This window comes from Boleophthalmus pectinirostris, unplaced genomic scaffold (genome assembly GCF_026225935.1).
Source record: "Boleophthalmus pectinirostris isolate CB_2022bp ecotype Guang Dong unplaced genomic scaffold, ASM2622593v1 HiC_scaffold_19, whole genome shotgun sequence".
Classification (NCBI taxonomy): domain Eukaryota; kingdom Metazoa; phylum Chordata; class Actinopteri; order Gobiiformes; family Gobiidae; genus Boleophthalmus; species Boleophthalmus pectinirostris.
Genome location: NW_026571140.1, coordinates 11050331 through 11073317, shown reverse-complemented (window position 1 = coordinate 11073317; position 22987 = coordinate 11050331). Strand labels below are relative to the sequence as shown.

General features: G+C 37.3%; 4 protein-coding genes across 6 annotated transcripts in view; 2 read left to right on the top strand and 2 right to left on the bottom strand.

Moving 5' to 3' along the window:
• Window positions 1–497: 497 nt before the first annotated feature.
• Window positions 498–7083, bottom strand: ccne1 (cyclin E1). Of its 2 annotated transcripts, XM_020927481.2 has the most exons (12): window positions 6773–7083; window positions 6201–6249; window positions 5917–6004; window positions 5570–5632; window positions 4997–5160; window positions 4751–4886; window positions 4372–4518; window positions 4010–4105; window positions 3233–3367; window positions 2950–3061; window positions 2393–2550; window positions 498–1458 (listed from the first exon to the last, which is right to left on the bottom strand). In XM_020927481.2, the coding sequence occupies exons 2-12, from the start codon at window positions 6212–6214 to the stop codon at window positions 1276–1278; spliced, it is 1296 nt and encodes a 431-aa protein (XP_020783140.1). In that variant the 5' UTR covers window positions 6215–6249; window positions 6773–7083; the 3' UTR covers window positions 498–1275. The 2 variants fall into 2 exon arrangements, with proteins under 2 accessions (XP_020783140.1, XP_020783141.1); XM_020927482.2 differs by lacking the exon at window positions 5570–5632.
• A 601-nt stretch (window positions 7084–7684) lies between these two features.
• zgc:162297 (uncharacterized protein LOC555865 homolog) lies at window positions 7685–14300 on the top strand. The gene is made up of 6 exons (XM_020927517.2): window positions 7685–7787; window positions 7857–7939; window positions 8016–8196; window positions 8745–8895; window positions 9658–9785; window positions 13230–14300. Exons 1-6 carry the CDS (start codon window positions 7715–7717, stop codon window positions 13418–13420), a joined length of 807 nt encoding a protein of 268 aa, XP_020783176.2. The 5' UTR covers window positions 7685–7714; the 3' UTR covers window positions 13421–14300.
• Window positions 14301–14426: 126 nt separating this feature from the next.
• On the bottom strand, window positions 14427–19443 carry si:ch211-260e23.9 (uncharacterized protein LOC555795 homolog). 2 transcript variants are annotated; one of them, XM_020927503.2, is made up of 4 exons: window positions 19309–19443; window positions 16956–17086; window positions 16548–16701; window positions 14427–15895 (listed from the first exon to the last, which is right to left on the bottom strand). In XM_020927503.2, exons 2-4 carry the CDS (start codon window positions 17077–17079, stop codon window positions 15658–15660), a joined length of 516 nt encoding a protein of 171 aa, XP_020783162.1. In that variant the 5' UTR covers window positions 17080–17086; window positions 19309–19443; the 3' UTR covers window positions 14427–15657. The 2 variants fall into 2 exon arrangements, with proteins under 2 accessions (XP_020783162.1, XP_020783163.2); XM_020927504.2 differs by lacking the exon at window positions 19309–19443 and adding an exon at window positions 18813–19234.
• Window positions 19444–19837: 394 nt separating this feature from the next.
• Window positions 19838–22987, top strand: part of LOC110162606 (protein C19orf12 homolog) — a 5958-nt gene continuing 2808 nt past the window's right edge. Inside the window, exons 1-2 of the mRNA XM_020927506.2 lie at window positions 19838–19998; window positions 20922–21083. Coding sequence (XP_020783165.2) covers window positions 20924–21083 — 160 coding nt within the window. The 5' untranslated portion in view covers window positions 19838–19998; window positions 20922–20923. The remainder of the gene's footprint in view (window positions 19999–20921; window positions 21084–22987) is intronic.

Here is a 22987-nt window from a genome sequence, read left to right as displayed (position 1 = left end):
AAGATTTGCCCCATTCATTATTTTAGATCTTTTGTTGTTGCAGTAATCATTAATGGTAAAAATAAAGTGGTTCTATGCAAGAAACTAAATGAACTAAATTTGGAGCCTTCTTTGGGCAGTTGGGTTCCTTTCTAATGGTAGTGTCACACTGACATCTAGTGGACTAAATTATGTAGGCAACACTTATTCAGAGCTGAAACAAGTTTACATTACACTTCATATTTAATACAGATTAGAATTTTAACATAAAGCAGTAGTCATAATGTGGTCCAACTGATTAAGATCTATTATGTATTCACATTAAGAGTTTCCAGTAATCACTTATCTTACATGTGTATGCATGTTTTCAGCCATGGTTCCACACTTAAGATAGGAAGTTGGAAAAGCAGCCAGATCCACAAGCCCACAGGTTGGTGTTTGGATCCCAGCACCCACAACTGCACACTGTCATTATAATCCATTGTGTATACTATATAAAAGTGACAATATTGCATAAATTGACAAGTCTGCAAACAATTTTATTGAAAATATGTAGCAGCAAAATTTTATTATATAATGTCAAATAAAAATTTACATTTTGGAAGTGAAGAAAAACTGTGGGTTGTGATAAAAAATAAAGTTAAATACAATCATTGTAGCTTCTTAAGCCTGGCTAGTTTACTTGTTTAAGTCAAGTAGCCAAGCTACTAATCCCCAAGCAAAGCATGGCCATGTTTTGTCTAAAAATTGACAAAAGTAATTTCCTAAAAAAAAAAAAAAAAAAAAAGATTATTTCATATTCACACACATGCAGCCATTCACCACTCCTCCATTAGCAAAGCCCACTTTTATAGCAGCAAATAGAGCCAAGTGTGGCTCTAGAATAGTCGATGGGCCGTTTGAGCTAAGGAAAGTAAAACACCATTCATTTAATCACAAACATCCAAGTTCATAAAAGAGTCCATAAAATGTCCTTTCCATTTGGCTTCTGCAGAGGAAATAAAAGCACACAACCACTTCAGGCGATGTGGTTGGTTGGAAAGCATTTTGTGTGCATTGCTGATAAAAAAAAAAGGAAAAATCCACCATTTGTCACCCACGCCGAAGCAAACAGTTCCTCTTGAATGTGAACTACAGGGTTATGCATGTCTGCACCAGCTCCTCCCAGCAATAGACTGGTCCTGAAAAATCGGAACTTAAAAAAATAAAACTCTGCTCGGTCCTGATGAGTTCTGGGTCTAACAGCAGTGACAGAAGTTTTTGCTCCTCGCTGCTCATAGTTCAGTTCTTTGCCTGTCAGACGTGTTGACGGTGTGGGGACACTGTGTGCATTCTGGGTATGACTTTGAGCACGGCAGGCTCTACTCGGCTCTGATCCTCACTCTTCTCACTGCTCATAGGTGGAGTCAGTACCCCAGAAGGCACAGAACAGCTCCCATGATGCTGCAGCTCTGTGTCCTGGTATGAGTAAGCTTTGTCCTGGAAAGAAAACACAAATATGGTTATTTATCACTTTATTTGACTGGAAATATATTACATATGTATTCTCAAAATCAGGGCTTTTAATGGATTTTCCCCCACTACTTACTCGGTCAACTTCCCTAATCTAAAAGGTGGGGCTGTGTGAGGTTCTTTGACTGCCAATCATCTATCAGTAAATGGTTTGGAGCAGTGTTCAGATTGTAGGTAAAGATTTGTGTTTTTTGTGTCAATTTGTGTTAATTTGCACTGGTAAAAAGGGTAAAATGTTATCAAAAAACTTGATAATTATAAAAAGGGGGGAAAATGTAATTCATATTTTAGGGTTTGGTCTGTGTAATGGCTTGTGAACCACTGTGACTAGAAAGACCTGAGCGAATACATTGCCTATACAATGACCATAGGCAGTTAACATGACAATGCATGGGGTGGCAACAACAGCTCCATAGCTGCCTGTGCTTAAGTTAGACTTTATAATGTGAATTAGTCTTGCTAATGCAAATGAATACAACAGTAGATAAACACTTACCAACAAGTGCTCAAGACATTACTTAATGCATCATGGTGGGCGATCAACTTCACCCAACTTGCTAGGAATGTGGAAGTGTTCATAAAATTTGTTCAACAAGAATTTTGTATACAAGTGTTGACATGCCATGACATTTCAGCTAGTTTATGTACAAGGCCACTTCTGCAGACTAAAACAATTTTGATAATAAGGAATAGACTTGATATGTAGCCCCAATTTAATATCCATTAGTATGTGTTTTTTGATACTTTTGACAAGCCTACTTCAAAGCCTCTCAAGACAACTGTGACTAAATAAGAGTATGTGATTATACTTTTTTTGTACTTTTATAGAGTAGGGGGTGGGCTTACAAAGTGAATTTTTGGTTTGGACTTGTTTGTTTTCATAACTGTATCTAGAACTCACCAGCCATGTCAGGTAGGCAGTGTGTGTCTGGATGTTGTGCATGTCATCAGCTGAAATGCCTGCGAACGTTTTCATTGGTCTGCCACCGTTTTCCCTGAGCGCCATGGCAAAAGGCACCATCCACCGCACGCACTCTTCAACCTCAGATCCTTTCAAAGCTACAGGAAACATGGGGAAATAAAATATTAAAACTGACTCATAATTGCAAAACACACAAATTGTAACTTTTTTGTGCTTGTCGTTAATGCTTTGCTTGGAATGCTTGGAATGCTCCAACGTATGGGATTAAAACATCTCTGCGGATAATAGTTACAGGTTGCATCTGTGGAGAGGCAACCTTGAGTATTTTTGAAAGTATGCTTGAACAATAAAAACACCCGTACAGAAATAAATTAAACATACATTTGTATAATGCCATACTGGTTAACATTCAATGCTAAGCAATAATACATAAATGGAGACAAGTGAGCGGGCTTGTCAGAAAAGTTACATTGTACACCTTTAATAACCTAGAACAATCAGAATTTGAAATATACAATAAACAAATGGTTCCTTACCTGAGACATTTTCCACTAGTTCAAGAGAGGAGAAGTGAAACAGAGCTGAGGCAGCTAGGACTCCATTGGAAAACTCCAGACAACGGACATCTAGCATGCACAAATCCAACAGCTGGAAAACATTACCACAGTTATTTTTTTTCTCCTAGCAACATACAGCCTCAAAATGACTACCTCAACACAAATATTACATGTAGCATTACACAATATGCCAAATTCTTCTTTCTAACAGAAAATACTTGAGTACAGTTGGGTCATGTATGTGCGTGCCAGTAGAACACACCTCAGCAATCTGTGTGAAGGTAGCTTGGGGGTATCTGGGGATGAGCAGCTCGTCGGTCTCCTTGAGGAAGGCCACCTGCATGTAAACATTGAGCCAGGAGATGGGCGTCTGAGGGCTGAGGCTCCAGTTCAGCTCCTATCCACACACAAGACATATCAGTACAGGTGTACCACTTTAAGACCATGTGCTAATTTGTTTGTTAAAGTCTATTTGCACAAGTTTGTGCTTTATTGTATAAAACATTGGAGTAAAGTAGTGTATGTTTAATATCATACTGGAAAACATCAGGCAAGGCATGTCCATGGAAACCAGCAGAAAAGTTGCATAGTGCACCTTTAGATAAATGGACTAGAAGCTAAGCAGGCCTGGGTCTGGTTAGTATTTGAAGGGGAGACCACTGAGAATACTAGGTGCCATAATGGTATGCTGTTGGCAAAATTTGTGTCTTGCCTAAGGACACAACTTCACCCACAATACTTTTATGAATATGTGTAAGGGAATGATTGTGCCATCAGCCCCCGCCAACTACTACAGATTGGCAGCTTAATTTCCATAAGTCTGCCCCAGGGCAGCTGTGGCTACAACTGTAGCTTACCACCAGACTACAGAATGAATAAATAATGACTATAGTTAAGCACTTTGAGAGGGTTTCACAAGTGTGTAAAGCACATTACAAGTGCAAGAGTTTATTTAATAATTTTTAAAATAACTGTGCTTGTGTCTCTCAGTTGTCCTTGTTGCCCTGGTTGGGAAACATTGCACGATAAGATTATTCACCTTCATAATGATTATTTCCATACTGAGAATCTCATCCTCTGTGCAGGCTTCATCTGTGACATAAGCAAACTGGTGCAGTTTGGGAGGGTACATTTCCTGTGGACAGATGAGAAAATACATTAAGGTCATTGAGATGCAGACGGTGGCGGATACCTATGTCATATGTCTCACATGCAAAATGTATTCAATTGTGAAAAGGAAAACAGGAAATGGGATATCAGTTGGGCAGATGTTATGTTATGAATTCTGCTGACTTTATTATTTGGTTAGAAGTAGAGGTCTGATGCTTTGGATTCTGCTACTACTCTCAAACTGATGGGTCATGTAGATAACTTCACATTTCAGTGCCTCCATGTGCTTACCTCGACTTTAGCTGCAATAAACAGGCAGGATATGCCTATGAGCTGTAGCGTTGATTTAAAGACATTTCTCTGTGTGGCCATGAAACGGTCAAAGTAGTCCTGAGCCAGATGATACGTCTCCCGGTGGAGTTTGTATACTTCACTCACCTACAGCGGAAAAACAAAACCACTAAATGTCAGTCAGGTAAAGAAAATGTGTTGCTCCAAAATAGGGATCCTACCTGATCATCTCATATCTCGGAAATTAAAAAATGTGTGTTGTAATGAAATCAAGTTTAAACTTTAATAATTTTAGGCATAATGCAACGCCTAAAATTCTTAAAGTTTAAAATTGAATTGCTTTATTTATCCATTTAAAATTGTATCTAAAGTTACAAACCTCCATGAGCCAGTCTAATAGAATGGCCCTCATCTTGGGTTGCAGGTGTGGGTGTTTGTCCATCACTTTGACATCTCTTGTGTAGGTCTTGTCCTTGGCCAGCATGTTGCTCCAAACCACATCTTTACTCGCCCAACTAGGTACAGGAAGAGCACAACAGGTCAAAATTAAGTACAAATGGCTCATTCAAATGCTTTAAGTGAAAGGCAGCTCAGCAACATCAAAGACAACTACAACAATACTCACCACAAAGCAGGGAGCGGGGCACAATGCACTGGGGTTGCCAGTATGTTGTTAAAGCTGTAGTGGGGGAAACCCGCATTTATCAGGCTGACTGGCTGACCGTCCTCATGGTCAGGTGTGGGGATCCACCGCTGGGGACTGGTGTAGCCAGCATCAGGGCTCCAACTCTGAAGACACCAAAAAGGTTAACACATGAGAAGATGCTTATTGTAAGTATAATACTCAAGATAGGGCTGCAAGATTAATCAGATTCTAATCTAAATTTGAATGAGCTCAATTAACAAATTGCAAAGGCTGCAATGTTTGAAGTGCCGTAATTTCCGCTACAAACTACTAAATATCCTCCCTTATTCTGCATGAAAACTGCTAACCCTGTAGTTTAGATCTGTACAAACATGTTCCGAAACGGGATTCTTGTTTGTCAGTTCATATTTCACTCTTTTTGCCGATTCCTTAAGAGGACTTTAAAATGTGAACACTGAACAGAATTCCATTATTATAAACATCTCAAATCCAATCACAATTACGATATTTCCCAAATCATTAAACCCTAACTCAAGATCTGACCAAACCTACCTCACAGTCACGGTACTTCTTCTTTGTCATCTCTGCTACCTCATCATCAATGTCATGTAAAAACTGGAAATCACACAAGAAATATAATCATCATTTGACAGTTTGTTTAAGGAGGGACAAAAGACATCCTCCGTCTATAATCCATCTCTTTGTGTGCCCTGATTTAATTCCCCAAACACAACTGTCAATGAGTAGACGTCTGATAGCTGCCCCAACCTGCTCACTCTACAACTACTACAACAACTAAAACAGAACTTCACAATAGACTACTGTATACCACACATAAATGAAGTTTTAATGAGGTTGCGTCTAGAGTGGGCCAATGTGACGCCTTTGGGGCTACTTACAATGGCAACATCTGCCTTCCTCTTTCGCGTTCGCACTGTTGCTTCTTTGGACACCTCGGGAGGAACAGATTTCGGTTCTGTCTCTTCCCTAGAACAAAAGAAGAATTCATGAACACAAATAAACACATGTACTGACAATCAGCGAGTGTCGTGTGGTATTTTTTACTCAAAAGTACCATAGCACCAAGCTAACTAGCTGAATGGCTGGGGCTGCATCCACACAAACTTTTTCCGCACTGTGATTGACATTTGACAAAGTGATTGGTTTTAAACATTCAACTCACCGATTTCCTAGCATTATACACGAGCTTGTCCGTCTGTGTTGGAGTAAACCTGTGGGATAAACACGATTTTTAGCTTTATTTTAAGGCTTTAACAACAGATTGAGCAAGTCCCAACCCCCACTCTCAACTCCCTCCTTCTGACAAAGCCCATCTCAGCCCGGGCGCGGGGAAATGGAAATGGTACGCGATGTTTCAACTCAGCAAAAGTTCACCAAATGAGAGCGGATGGCCAAGATAGCAGACTGAGAACAGACATCAGGGTCTATATAACACACAAAGCTTGCCAGATTGGTATATTTGTACATAGAACTTGACTATTTCCTTGGTTAACTTTGGACAGCTGGCTTGCCTCCCAGATAATGGCCGAACCCGGTGCAGCTGGGACGCCACCCTTTAACAACAGAATTACCAGCAAAAAACGAGCTGATTGACACTTTACTTAAGATTAAACCTGTGTATGCATCCACTTCTCTCTTGATTTTTGGAGGATTGTAATTTTTTCATTCACCACACTTGTTGCAACGCTCTCAGTGGCGCCTATGCTAACCCGCGACAAAGTTACGGAAGCTTACCTCAAGCTTCTGTTCTTGAAGTTCACTCTTGTTCTCCACGATGGCAAAGTAAATATGCGTGTCGTCGTTGTCTGCAAACTTTAGCAGCGGTGGTTCGGGCTGGATGAGTCGCTCTGTGTGTGCGGTGAGGCCGGGGAGCTAGTTCCTCTGAGCGGGCGCCTTGTAGGAAACAGATGACCCGAAGCATCAACGTCAGGGAGGAGGTGATTTCACTTGGCGCTAAATCACGGACTTCAGTTCAGTATAACGCGCCGGTTTAAGCATTTAAGGACCCGTGCATGAAGATATACAGTCACTACAACAGATATAATCAATATATTCGGTAGAAAGTGTAATAAAGAAGAGAAAAAGTGGAGTTTATACATTTGCCGGTATATGGGAGGTGTGGCCCCAGCAGTGACAGCTGTCGGGGCGGGGCTTCCGAAGAGGAAGTGCCCGAACAACCGCGTGGCTAGTGTGTCAGATGTAAACAAAGGGAAAGTCACGCTGTTTAAAACTGAAATAAAGCTTCTTTCGACTAAATTCATCAACACTTGCTAAGCGTACATGTACTTCAATGTGTGGAGAACGTGTTCAGCGGCTGTCACAGTAGCCGCACTTATTTATTCACTTAAAAACACGTTAGCTTTCTCTTGTGTTTGCCGAGGCGCTCTTTTCTAATGGGGGTTGCCATGTTTGGCCCTATCCTCCTTTACAACATCACGACCTGATGCCGACAAAACCCTGACTAAACAAATACTCAGATCATATTATGTTTAACTTATGCTAACTCAAAATTAATAATATATTTATTCCCTCATTTCTTTTGATAAGGCCTAGTACCATTTCTTTTAAAAAGGAGCAAACTGACCCTTGGTCAGTCACGTGATGTCCACGTTTAGTTGAACAAACTCAAATGCGGATTTGTCTGCTTCTCCCAAATTGCTTCTGCTTAGAGAAATCATGAAATTTCTAAATCTGTTTGGTCGCCTCAATTCTGTGGTTATTGGCATGGTTCATGTAAAAGCCTTACCAGGTAACACAGCCTATGAAAATGCATTAACACTGTATGATGATAAGCTAAATAAGTTTGTTTGTTTTATAGGAACACCGCTTTCTTCCATGAAAATGTCTGAAATTGCAGAGGTGGCTTGTAGAGAGGCTGAAATCTACAGTGATGCAGGAGTGGTAAGTACAGTAGGTTCATCCTCAATGGAGAGAGTGGGTGTTCACTTATACTTGTGCTATGTGCCTTTTCTTCCAGGACGGTCTGATTATTGAGAACATGCATGACATCCCGTACACATTCAGTGTGGGCCCAGAGGTGTGTGCATGTATGACCGCTGTCTGCTCTGCTGTGAGGGGCCAGTGTCCATCTCTGCCTCTGGGGGTCCAAATCTTGTCCTCTGCTAACCACCAGGCCCTGGCTGTCGCTTTGGCCTCAGGTATGGACATCAGGAGGCTTCCTTTAAGCCCTTGATTTTTTTAATTCACTTAGGTTTCCTTACTTTAAAGGGACATTTAAAGCAGGACTCAGGACTCTGGAGCCAGCTAACCCAGGAGACTTTGAAAATGGATTGCTTTAGTTAACATATTGAATTTGCACTTAACTCAGTGTTTTCCTTGTGGTCACTACAGTACATAGTTATTTACTTGGGAAACCTTTTATGGAAATCATACATATATATTTTACAGACCTAATTATCAATAGGCATTATTATTAGAAGAATAAATAGTTTACATTTTAACTAGCTTACCTACTAGCTCTGACTCATTTGGATGGGAAGCTCACCTTTTTCCGTTTAATTTTATTATCAGCAGTTGAATGGAATGAGTGAATAAGTAACTGCCAGTTTTCTATTCAAAGGTCATTTTCCAGGCTTTTGGTGGCTAACGGCACTGCTATTCAATACTTCACATAAGCCTTCAATAATCATGACTGATCAATGACAAAACATTACATAACCTATATTTTGTTTTGAAATGGTCATAGATCTTAACTTCATCAGAGCTGAGGGCTTTGTCTTCTCTCATGTGGCTGATGAGGGCCTGTTGAATGCATGTGCTGGAGAGTTACTCAGATACCGTAAGCACATCGGAGCAGAGCATGTGCATGTTTTTACAGACATCAAAAAGAAACACAGGTAAGGTTTACACAAAGGCACTAATATATAATATACTATAATACTCACAAAATCCTGTCATATTTATAGTGGACAATTAACAATAAACCAGAACAAAACAGCTCCGTTTTGACAATTGAAAGGAAAATTCAGACCTGCCCTACAGCAAATTTATTGGCATTCCAGAATGTAATGGTGTTACATGAAATCCAAATTATCTAAGGGTTTCAGAGTGATGAAAAATCAGCACAGATGCTGTAGCAATTAGGGCTGTAGTCCTTTAGTTGTTTAGTTGATTAATCACTTGATGGTGTCTTAGTCAACCAAAATATATATTATTTTGCCTATTAAAATGTTAATTCAAAAGAGAAGACATGGAGTGAGTTAGCTGAAGATTTGGGAGTAAAACATGAGTTAAATTTTATATATACAATGTTTCCTTGTACATTTCTGCACACATGGTTTTACAAGAGCAGTTTGGGTCAGATAGATTGTCAGATACTTAGTTTTTAAAGCTTTTTCACTTCCCCCTTTTTAGTTTACTAACTGATCAGTAGAGCATGTCTTTAATCAAATTTCTTTTGTCAACAACAGCCCTAATATCAATTAGTAAGTCAAAACAAAATATCTGAAAAGTTCTAAAATGTAGCTTATAAACAGAAAGTTAAACCCACAAATTGGTGTCATCATATATACTATGAGACAGAATGACAATTTAATAAATAAAAATGTATTTAATACAGTTTAATTCAGTTTAATTATTAAATGATTTCTTTTCTACAGTTCACATGCTTTGACCTCAGATGTGAGCATTGCAGAAACAGCTCGCGCTGCAGAGTTCTTTCAGGCAGACGGTCTCATCATCACAGGAAGTGCCACTGGAGTGCAGGCAGACCCACAACAGCTCAGAGGTACTGCAAACAATCACACCTATAACGTTTTAGAACTAAGGCACTGCTAGTAATTAATTTCAATCTTTTTTAATAGTCAGTTTCAATGATCAGCTTGGGCCTTTATTGTCAACAGGTCTACAATTAATCTTTAGTCAGTAAAAGTATGCGGTTTGGAGTTAAAATTTTGGAGGAAGAAATCTGACCATTCTCTTTTGTTAAAAAAGTAATTAAAAGTGTGTATTGTTTCTGTTCAAGAAATGTAAATTGGTTGAAGGCGTGTTTATTTGTTGTAATCTGACAAAGTTTAATTGAATAAAAATCGTGACCAATAAGAAAAAATATATATTTATATGCCTTTTGAAGGACATAATTTATACAGAAAATCTGGGAAAAATTCAAAGCAAGAAACTTTTACCCATTGCACTTTAATGTTTGACCAGCAGATGTCAGTGTTACTGCATTAATAACTGTCAATAATCACTTTGGTATGATCAGCTAAGTTTTTGGAGTTAGCGCCATGAAAGTATAGTACATCATAGGCTGTTCTATGTAGCTCTTGCTTGTCCTATGGCTAAGTTTTTTTTGAAGTTGATATAAACTCATATATGCCTAATTTGAATTTTTATCATCACTGCATTATTATTAAAATGGGGTGATGATCAAATTACAATGCAAAGCAGTTAAGAGGATAAATATTAAGTGATCAAAGACTTCTTTAATCAAATTTCACACAAGTAAAGGAATGGCTGCTATAATATAGTGTCTTCATGGACAACTACAACCTGTTATTTTAAAGATCAAAACATTAAGCTTAATTAATTCTTGCACAAGACATTCTAAAAAGCCAGATTTAGTATCAATAATTATGATGTTGTTATTCATAAATAATAAGCATAATAACATTTCAATCAATTAGTACATTTACATGGTTAAAAATCAGCAAATTACAATAATCAGATAACTACGATTAACAGCACATGTAGGCCTGTTACGATTACACATTTTTAAGCATGATATATTGCTGCAGATGATAATATTGGAACTGTGACTTTATGCCACTGACACAACCTATTTTTAAATATAGTGCATCATTAAAAGGCTGAACTGTATCAAATAAATAGCAGAATTAACCAGTAATTGGCCATAAAAGTTCATTATTCTAAATAAATACTGTGCCCCAAAATATATGGTTTCAGCCTTCATGTACTGAATATACGTCAATATTGTAATCATTGTGACAGGCCTAGTGACATGTGTGTTAATTAGTCAAGAATTTTAACTCTTTCAATCTTTAAAGCCACAATATGTAATTGTTTAGCCAAAATATAGACTAAAATATAAGGATGTTTCACATTTTGGTTTGTTTATTGTGCTGTGACTGTGCTTGTATCTCCACAATCCTGACCCTGGCTATAATATTCCACAGTATGACATAAAACTGATCTATCTCCATGGACAATGATCCACAATATGGTTTTAACTGTCTATTTCTAGTGAATCATATAAGTGACCTCCAGAAAGTCACATACTGTAACTCTGACATTTTTTTTAGTTTGAACAGAGAAAAATAAATCAGAATACTCATATCAGATGTAAATGTTGACATGACATTTGAATAATCTGATAACTCCAGAAGTCAGATGATAAGTCTTTTGTTGTGCATGGAAACAGAGCTGCTGACTATACATTTCATGATAGAACAATTAATGCACTGTACATTAACGGCAACAGTAGCTTCATTATTTTCTACAGCAAAATTCTTTACCAATAAACCATTGTGTTGATTTTGAGGGATAGTATTTGTGGTAAATATTTATCATATTTTTACATCAGGTATGTGGCCATGTGGGGAAAAATATGTTGAGAAGGATAAAAAAAGCAAAAAACAAAACAGGAAATAGCGGTGAGTTCTAAAACAGAATACTTAATCAACATGGAAACTCCATCAAAAATGCTGTGACGATTTATGGACAAGGAAGGCATTTTCCATTCTTTATTTAACAAAATAAAGGTGTTATAATTTATTTTTATCTGTATAAACATAACTATTGTGTAATTTAGACATCTTCTGGCCTTGTTAACTAGGGATGCATTTATTTATTTTCTTTAAACAAAACTAAAATGAGACATAACTGATCCAAATGTGTTATGTAGATGCTATTTATCTCTGAAGCGACTACAGAACAACTATGTATCAATAAAAGCTCAAATATGAGATGTTTTGGGACAATTATGACCACAAAGTCTTATTGCATCAATTTATATGTCAAATGAGGATATCGACTGAACCAATGGAAGCTGATATCTGATCCAGCAAATTTTCCAGTATCGGCACCGATATCCGATCCCACCATCGGATCGGTGCATCCCTAATGTTAACTTTATGTTTACTAGATTGCAGTAATGAAATTACCTCTACATGTCATACCTGCTGCCCATGTCCAACTGGGAAATAAAATTGTAAACATCACCAGAAAAAAACTAAAATTTAAACCTTAAACACAATGATGTTAACTATGTTTTTGTGATAGGACTAGTCTAGTGTCAAATGCACCCACCGCACCAGGGAGAAGTGAGTAAATACTTTTGTTTTTCCTGTGTTGAACCTCTGAACTGTCACCCGCCTTAGCAGCACTCTCTCTTTCTATTTTTAGGTCTCCAGCACAGCTCAGCCCACTGTAAACAGACTGCCCCACACGTGCTTGGCCCCTATCTGTTTAAACTCCACCATGTACTGTATGCTAGTGATACCACAGTGCACATACCAGCAGGACACACACTCAACTTTGGCTAGAGTTCACAGGGTGCATTCTGACACGCCATGGCCACTGCTGAATCATCATCACTATTTGTTTTTTGTTGTTGTTGCTGTTTTTAAAGTAAAATCTTGCTGGTTGGCTTTAAATGTGTAAATGAATTAAAGTGCACTTCACATTAAAAACATTTTAGCTAGCAACCATAATGTGCCAAAATGTGTCGAAATTGCTCAGTAATTCAATTAGGCTACTGTTGTCGCTTAGTCATCCAGGTAGAGTCCATAGCGGTCCATATATGATTTTTCAGTATTGATTTCAGTTCAAATGAGTATGTAGTTTTGATCCTATCTTAAATATTGATTATTAACTGATTTTCATTTTTATTTTTTTACTTTAGACAAATAAAATAGAGGCCAACATCTTTATTTTGTTAAATCAATGTTTAATCTGACAGAAAAATTTCTTCCTTGTGAGTAAATAATCTGCACTTTGGATGGAATTTTTGGTGTTAATGACATGTTAAGATGCCTCATTTTAGAACCCATCACTACTTCCTATTTTATTTTTATTTTTTTTAGCTGCCACTTAACTGATGTAAAACTATGCTAAATGTTTATCCCAGGTACAACCCCATCAAACCAAGTCATAATTAGAAAAAAGTCATATTCACTTTAAGGTTAAAAGTGCATTTTTCTGTGTTTTGCAGAGGTTTCTGAATCTGTGAAGATACCCGTTCTGATTGGTTCTGGAGTCACATATGAAAATGTGGAAGATTACATGGAGGCAAATGCGATGATCATAGGTTCACATTTTAAGAAGGATGGACACTGGGCCAATGTAGTAGATGCAGAGAGGGTGAAGAAGTTTATGAAGAAAGTGCAACAACTCAGACAATGAGAACTGATTCAGGCCTAACATAAAATATCAGAACTAACTTTGTTCTTACCTGCTTGTTTACATGGAGATGGGGATCTCTAAGGTAAGCTCATTAAGTTACAGTTCAGATCTGTGGAGAGGTAAGCCTGCTTACAGTAACAATAACAAAAGTAACAGTACTTTGGACAATCTCATTTTTGACATTTGTTCAGTCAAATTTACTTTGTATGAACTGTTTTACTGATAAATATTTGTTCAAAGTCTGTGAAAATAATGTATTTAAACCATTAATAAACATTACAAAACAGAGCAGGGAGGAGTTGAGTCTGACTGTTAGAAACAGAAATGATCACATTTGACCACAATTATCCAAGTTCGCTGTTGTACTATTTCTAGGAATGAACCTTTGATATGAATACATTTGAGCTTAGCAATATGTATGGCAGACAGAACAGTACACATAAAAAGCACGTTTAAAAGCTTTAAACCCGGTAAATTACAAAGGTGACAAATCAGACCGGGTCCCAAATTGGGTAATGACAATCATACTGAGAAGTATTTCTAGGCAAATAAAAGCAAAGCGATAACATTGTGATGCATGTGGTGGACTGATTGACATTGTGAGTCAAGTTACATAGAGTGCTTTTAACAAAAAAAGTAAAACAATATTGTGGCATGAATTATGAGTATTTACATTAAGCCTTTTTCCTTTTATCCGTAATTTGTACTATATAGTGATGTATAATGTAAAGTGTTAACACAGAAATGTCAGTATATTTTTAACCACATATAAAAGTCAATAACTCACTCATGTAACATCCAAATTGTTACCTAACTGGGACTAAACTTGGGACAAAACTAATCTACATTAGGATTCATTATAATTGTAAAAATTGTTGTAATGCAGCCATGAAATAAAATAGATTTTCTTACTAAAATGAGAAAGTTTTACAGTTTTTTTTATAAGTGTAGGAAAGTAGAAACTAGGAATTACAGTGTTTTAAAAATGCTTGTTGCTCCACGCTCATTTCATTTTTATATCAAAACAATATTTATTATAATTTTTTTTGTACATTTTATAAATAGTCACATAGAAAAAGCACCACTTTAAACATTATTTACACACAAAATGAATGTTCTGTAACATGAAATATGTGTAGTTGTATAAAATAGTAGAAAGTAAAGAAATCTGGTTTATTATAATTCCCTATGATAAAACACTGTAAATAAAAGTCACTGGTGTGGTCAAAATTTCACATAATTAACATTAGCAAAAAGCTGTACAAGTTCTTGAGGCATAACATTCAGTTTTTTGTTTTTGTTTCTAAAGCTAAGGCACATCATTTCAAAGCACACCGCTCACCAAAAAGTACAAACATTTTTTCATTGTTTTTCACACAGTAACAATATCACACAAATATCTTCCACAAATAAATCTAATTCTACAACTTAACCTAAATAATCTACTCAACAGTTCCTAATGTATCATAATATTAATAATAATAGTCCTATAGAGCAAATGGTATTGGGTGTAAATCAAATATCAGTGTTCACGTAAGGTTTTCATAGCAGGGCTTCAGTGCAGGCTGGCTTTGTATACAACCAATATGAAAATAGTTCAGCAGATTAAAAATATAAAATAAAGATAAAAGCAAATTCAAGATAAAATATGACTAGGGTCCGGGTTTCAAAAATGTAAAATCTTTAAATATTGTACAAATGTGTGTAAATTATGGCGTATGACCATTATGAAAATCAAATTGTTTTCTGCCATTGGGTACATTTACATGGCCAGTAAAAATTAGATAACTATAGAATAATGCCATTACTCTTTTCTACTTTATTTTTGTCTTTCTTTGCCACGTTAGTTTGTCCTGTTTTGCATAATTGTTCTGAACAATCAGAAAGAAATCTAATTACTCACTTGTTTACATGACATTTCAAATCTGATGACTCCAGAAATCTGAAATTGGAATTTTGGTGTGCATGTAAACATAGCCAGTGTCTGTAATGTCTTAAATTGCACATACAGTATATCAATCAATCAACAACAGAAGCAGGGGATATAATCAGTTATTCCTGATTAGAGATTCCTAATTTTCACTCAGGATTGGGATGGAATCTCTTACATTGAATACAGTACTTGTGAGAGGTATGTAGCTTTTTCAACTATATACCACAATGGAAACCTGAGTGAGCCATTAAAATAACTGAAGAATAACTGAAGCCAAGCCTGCACACTACTGTTCTCCATCTCCTCAGTAGTTATACAGGCGCTGGCAGGGCTGCTTGAAGTGGCCATAGCGACGTTCAGCAGCAGAGAACCGGGTCTTAGCCATGTTCTGTCTGTGGAGGGCGCTGCGGCTCAGTTTCTTACGCTCGCCCTGGGTCTTGTCCCTCTGCACGCTCTGCACACTGAGGAGCTGGAGGTTACAGGGCAGAGGGACCCCCCAGGCTGCCAGACGCCATGAGAGGTGCCGCCTCACTGCTACAGGCCTGGAAACAACACACATGGACAATATTACAAAACATGCATTACCTTTGATACTTGTAAGTAAGTAAAAAGTAAGGTTCCAGTTTTTCATTTGTGACATGTGAAGCTCTCATCATTAATTTTTCTCATAGATCTTTAAATTAATCAGATAAGATGGAGGCTAATGATTAACTATACAATGTGTAGTTTCAAATATTTCTGTCTAAGCCACTTACAGTGTTGTGATGTCATCACAAACCCTGTTAGAGTAGAAGCAGATACAAATCCAGTTGACAGATATTTAAATAAAAAATCTTAATCTTCAAATCCTAATACATCTTTTTGTAGATATGCAATAATAATAATAATTATTATAATTTTATAATAATTATTTAAAATAATAATCTGAATAAATGTATGTTGTAATGTTATTTAATTGTTATTTCACTTTAGTCTGATTCCTAACCCTCAAGTAATCAAAAAAGAATGTTGAGGTATTCATTTATGTTGATATTGCTCACTATTACCCTCTCTCAAAAACACATTGGAATAATAATACTAACCATATACAGTTCTTAAACAGAAGACAATTTTGTCTGAGTGTATATGTTTATATTATAGTAGGCTTAAATGTTGCCAGTGAATGTAATGTAGAGTTATTGCGTTCATATTAACCTTGGCGAATCTTCTTCCTCCTCTTCAGAGCTGGCCGCCTCCTCCTCCTCGGCTCCACTAACCCGGTGTCTAATCTGGTAGACTGACATGCTCGGGTGCTCGATCAGCAGGTTCTCCAGGGGGTCCACCTCTGGTACAGACAGCTGTCCATCCTCTGTTGTGGATAGTGAGTGAGTATGCATTGTAATATATATATATATATATATATATATAAATTAACGACAAAGTATATGCGAGAACGATGTAGTCACATTCTATACAGTACCCTCTAAGATATATGACCAATAGCTGATATGCTAAAAAGTGCATATTGGTTAGCTGATATATTGAGATTAAGTCAGGGCTTAGTTCTTTCAAAGTCTTTTTAAAGTATTCTTAGTACTTTGTTAGTACATATATTTCTCTCACCTGGCAGATTGACAATGACCCATCCTCCTTCCTCAAACTCCATCAGGTCCTCCACAGTGTCCTCTGCAGACTCCAGCTCATCCACAGCACCGCCCAGGAGGTGAGAGAGGATCTTTCCCAGCATCTTGGCTCTGTAATACATACATTTAAAATATATATAGCTATAGATCCTTTACTACTATTTCAGAAGATAAAATTATGTCTGGCCTAATTTATAAGCCATTTAACATTTTTTTCTATTAAGTTTATAATTCTTATTCATTCTGTCCATCTATTGTATAACACTAAGGCTGCTAATAAAAATCGAGTTGTAATCTGATCCCAGTGGCTATATGCTATTTGGTGATATTGTTATAGTGTCAATGCAGCTCTAAACTTAAACACGGACACTTTTCCCCACCTAGTATTCCTATTGGTCAGGTGGATATAACTAATGACTAAGTGTGAAATCTCAGATGCAGTAGATGACTTAGTTACTAATAACCTCTATAACTAGAAAAGCACTCAGAGAGCACAGACCTCCGCCAAGGACTACAGTCCCCCTCATATTAATTGTGTTTTCCATAAATATTTGTCTCGTATCTTTCAATTTGGAATGTGAAAGAGGATCCCATTGTCCATCCCTGAGTCAAATTTCATGGGGTTTGGTCAATAATTAATCGAGATATCGAGAAACAAAATTTTTGGCCCCATTTACCACAATGTTAACTAAAATTTCAAAGTGATCCAGAATCCAGGATTTCTTCCAGATCACCCCCAAAAAACATAACCTCCTTGGCGGAGGTAAAGATACAAACTGTTTCAGTTGTGATTAAATCAAAATCATGATCTTTGCTCTAAAATCACGAAATTACGTTGTTTTGGCATATTAGCGCACTCATTTGAAAGTATTATTTATGTATCAAATACTCTTGGGTTTAGTGACTATGTAATCCAGTACAGCTCTTATGGCTCCCTCTAGTGGCTTCCCAGATCCCAGTTTACTCCCAGACACCAGCTGTCATCTGCTTCCATTGCACTGTTCCAGTTACATGAACACTTGGGGTTGTTACATCACAGTGACGCAGTAACGTTCAATCACTTCAAAACATTTCAAGCTGGAACAAAAGTGTTACCCAATAACCTGAGTTCACACTGCCTTAGGAACAGTTAGGTAATCCTAGGATTTATGTGGGCTGCGTATCTTACTAGAAAGAGATGCATAAGGAATAGGGAGGGAGAGTGCATTAAAGGTGAGCATCAAAACAGGATGAGTCACTAACCTAACTTAGATTTTGACAGGATATATAATCACATTTGAAACTGGTTGTAGTCAATATAAACAAGGTATACAGGACTACATCACTTCCTTAGGTATGTGTCCACTTTCTAGTGTTTAAAAATACCACACTTTCTAATGTTGTAAATGACTGAAAATGTGTACTCAAGTAAAAGTACAGTTACTTAGCTAATAATGTACTTACAAGAACGCATGAAAAATACTACTCAGAGTACTAGTTACTAGTTACTTTTAACAGAATTTTTGGAAGCATTTTAGATTACACTTTTTCAAAAAACTTCAGTTATTTGATGCGTGTTTAAGAGCAGAGACAGACATGGATTGGATACTCAGTAACTAACTATGATTTAAAATGTAACTAATTACTGTTATATAACTAGAATTATACTCGATTACAAGTATAAGTACATTTTTAAAAAATAAATCTACTCAAAAAAGTGCAATTACCCCCAGAACACTACCGACCCACTGCAATTACAACGCGAGTAGGCCCACTTATAGTTACTTTCCACTATTGTCAAATACAAAACACATCTTACTTTTAAGTCCACAATACATTTCACCAGTAGTATATTTACCTGCCTGAAAACGTGTAATCAAAATTATTGGAAAAAGCTGACATATTGTGTTGTTTTTGTAGACAAAAATAGATCCATAAATAGAGTTGTGTTTTCCCCGGATGCCTGTCTACTGACTAGAATATCAAGCCCCTCCCTGGAGGCAAAGACAGACCCCATTGCCCTTACCCAAACTGCTCCTTCACCTACATCTCTTCTAAATAGAACTTCTGTTGATTTTTTAACCAATATTTTGCAGAAAGCATATTCTTTTCGATCTCTGACTGCAATGTAATCTTCAGTCCTTACCAACTGCCATCCGATCTAAATTTCTAATCGATTTTTTTCTTAAAGATTCAGAGTTGAAAAAAAGAAGAGATGCAAGAAATTTTAAACAAAAGCTTCTGTAGGAGATATCAGACAGCTGAGAGGATTAGAGAGAACAAAGGACAAAGAAAGATAGGAGGCTCGTTCTGTTTGCACATAATGGAATAGAAAGTGTATTTGCACAACTCACCAAAAATAAAGGAGAGAGAATGTTTTTCTTCGGGTGCAGTCGCAGACCACAAAGTATTCCGCTATGTTGAGTTCCTCTCAGATTGTTTTGATCTCAAAGTTGTTTATCGGCGAGAGCCCTCCCAGCGTCCTTATACGTAAATATGCCCCGCCCAGTAAAGGCGTGGCTACAGCGCGTTTCCTGAAGCCACATAACAATATTACTTTTAATTCATGTTTTATTAAATATGTTTGATCAAATATGTTACATTCAATCTGACATTATGTTATTATGTTGTATGAAGTTAGAACATTTTGTGGTTTTCAGTAAAAGAAAGGGGAAAATAAAGAAAAACAACAGCCCATGTTTGTTTGTTAAAGTCCGTCTGTCATAAAATGCGTTTTTGACCATCTGGTCAACATATACTTTGTTTTTACTAGATCATTTTATAATTTTTCATTGAATGGAAAGTTGAATTTGCCCTAAATAGTAAATATATATAGCATGTTTTTGTAGCACATAACTCTCTTGTGGTTGACCTTTGGTGTTCAATCTTTGAACGGAAGCGGAGCCGACAGTCCCACAATCCTTTGCAGAGTCGTGTTTTGGTATTGGGGCTGAAATGCGAAAGTAACTCAAAAGCAAGAAAAGCACAGAAGAGATTAGATACAGAACCTACTCTTTGACCTCGCCTCGACTTCATGTGACGAGGTTGGTAGTTTTCTATTTTTGTCTCGGTAAATTACAAAAGTTCGCCGGGTACAGCAGCTGAGCTTGGATTCATTTGGCTACGAGCTGACATGACAGTCCAAAGTGCTAAAAGTTATGATTTGACCTGGTTTATGGTTAATATCTCTGTAATTACGGGATCTATGCCCATTCAATGTCTCTCAGAAAAAAATACACAAATTGGTGGTATTGCTGGATTTCAGATTCTAGAATGTGGTGATGTCATACTCTCAGATGGGGAACAAGAGCCAGTTTTTCCTATTAACTTTTCCATGAAATATCTGAAAGGTGAATTCACAGATATGGAACCTGATGATGTCTGTTATCGACTCAACCCAAGACCATGCCATATTGCAACAAAAATGTGCAGCTGAACAATATTAATTTTAGCTGCCACCCCTTTGTATTAACTAATATTGGCCTGTAGAATGTAGTGATGGCATCTGATGACATCACAGCATACTGGTCAGATCCTGATCAGATACTGGTCAGATGAAAGGACTTGAGGGGGCCCATGCCATCCGTCTGATATTATTACATCAAATTCGAGAGCGTGAAGGGGATCTAAATAGGGGAACTACACCTGTATAATTATTAGGAAGAAGTAGGACAAACTTTTTTAGTTAGTCTTATTTCTGCATGACTGACTGGCAGAGCAGAGGTAATAAAAAGTAAAGCCTACTTGTAAATCAACTAACATACAGTATCATTTGACTAGCTAGCAAGTACCATATAGTGAAATGAAACCAAAAGTTCTTGACTGTCTTTCCTTTAAGCCTATATGAATGCTGCACGCTCCAAACCTTGAACCGGATTGTTACAAAGGAAGTGACTTGTCTATCACCTCAGTTTCCTTATCATTTGCTACATGCATTATTTCAGCACCTTTATGTCTTTGTTTACAGAGATGGCCCCACGGATTGATGATGTGATGCGACTGTGTTGTGAGTTATCAGCCCATGAACAGATTAAGGTTGCAGTGAAGAACTCCGCTAAAGGTGCACTGGTGACTGGAGGCAGTGCTTTTGTTGGAGGCCTATTGGCTGGACCACCGGGACTTGCTGTTGGTAAGATTCATAACATTCTATATGTAATGGGTATTCATTTGTTTATTAAAAGTTTAATGTCTTGGTGCACAGCCGTTAAGACATAGTTTATCAGTGTTGTGCTCTTCGAGTGCTGTGACTGAAGGAAGGACCGCGAGACATTGGTGAAAATTACAAATCCTCTTCACATGTAGTGTCCCAGTGCACACAGCTCATCAGTCTCTTCCTCAGATAGCATTGCACAGACTGGTGCAGCTCAGGTAGTGCATACATTTAACTACTTATACATTTTTAACATAAAAGTAAAAGTACATTTCTCCTTGGATAAAAGGTTCAGTCTGCATCACATGTGATTTGAACCTCAGCTAACCTCAGCTATTGCTGTCCTCCTGTCAGGAAAGAAGAACTATAACAACAAATTTTAGTGATTTCTGAATTTTGTTTCTTGCATAACTTCATCATTTTGGTTGAAAAATGTTTTCATTATTAAAAGGCTCAGAGAATATTTTTAAAATTATTATCAAAAAGAATATATGTTGCTGTAAAAACATATGTACACAGTTCCTCATATTTTTTTTTTCCTTTTGGGAAAAATAGCCTTTCATTTACAGTGCCCCAGATATCCAAAAAAATTTGTAAACACCCAAAAAGTATCTTAGAACATTAATTTAATGCCAAAGGTTCAAATGAGAAAAGAAAGTGGAGATCCACCTTTTAGATTTTAGATCCACTTATTATGGCAGGTTCAAACAATTAATTGGTTCCAATGGGCACATTTTTGTACATAGCTCCAATTTATTTGACTCTGTGAAATAGCTATCAGTGCAAATAAATCATTCTTGCTGCTAATCTTAACAATGAAAAAAAAAAAAAGTGTGTGTGTGTGTGTATATATATATATTAGGGGTGTCAAATTATCGCGTTAATTGCGATTAATTAATTACAGTCATATTTAGCGCGTTATGTTTTTTAATCGCGTTAATCTCATTTTTAATCTCTAACTTTAGTGTTTCTGTATGTGAGTTTCTTTATTATAAAACCTGTTTTTATGTGTTGTTGGGACAACAACACACACACACACAAAACACATTTATACATTTTTTTATTTCGGTAATTCCACTCATTGCCGGAAAGCCACACAAAACGCGCGCAGTAAGAGCGATGTAAACGGCATGTTCACGTTGGCGGCGTCAGTCGCACAATGGACGAGGTCGAAGAGCCAGTAGAACAGAGGCAGCAGCGCACAGGTAAAAACACATTCGTGTCTTGGAAATTATTCTCCCGACGTGAAATATAAAAGAAAATAACAAATATAATATCGCCTGAAAACAACCTGCATAGGCTCATGATGTCTGCACTACTGTCCTATAGTGACCTGCCACATGAGGGGACACGCACACAAACACACACAAACACAAACACACACAAACAAACACACACCTTCATCATCGTCATTAACCTGAGAACGGGCGGACCACGTTTTCTTCCGTAGACACTGCACGGACATCGCTGTCCTCCCGTGAGCCGCGTGTGGATCGTGTTTTCTCGCGTACGCGGCGGAAACCGCACTTCCTCCTGTGCGCCTCTAAACCAGAACTAACACCAAGACTAAAACCAGGACTAAACCAGGACTAAACCAGGACTAAAACCAGAACTAAAACCAGGACTAAACCAGGACTAAACCAGGACTAAACCAGGACTAAACCAGGACTAAACCAGAACTAACACCAGGACTAACACCAGGACTAACACCAGGACTAACACCAGGACTAACACCAGGACTAACACCAGGACTAACACCAGGACTAACACCAGGATTAATCCATTCCAGGACTAAACTAGGACTAAAGTAGGTCTAAACCAGGTCTAAACCAGGTCTAAACCAGGACTAAAACCAGTGATCTCATATATAAAGCATTTCTCTA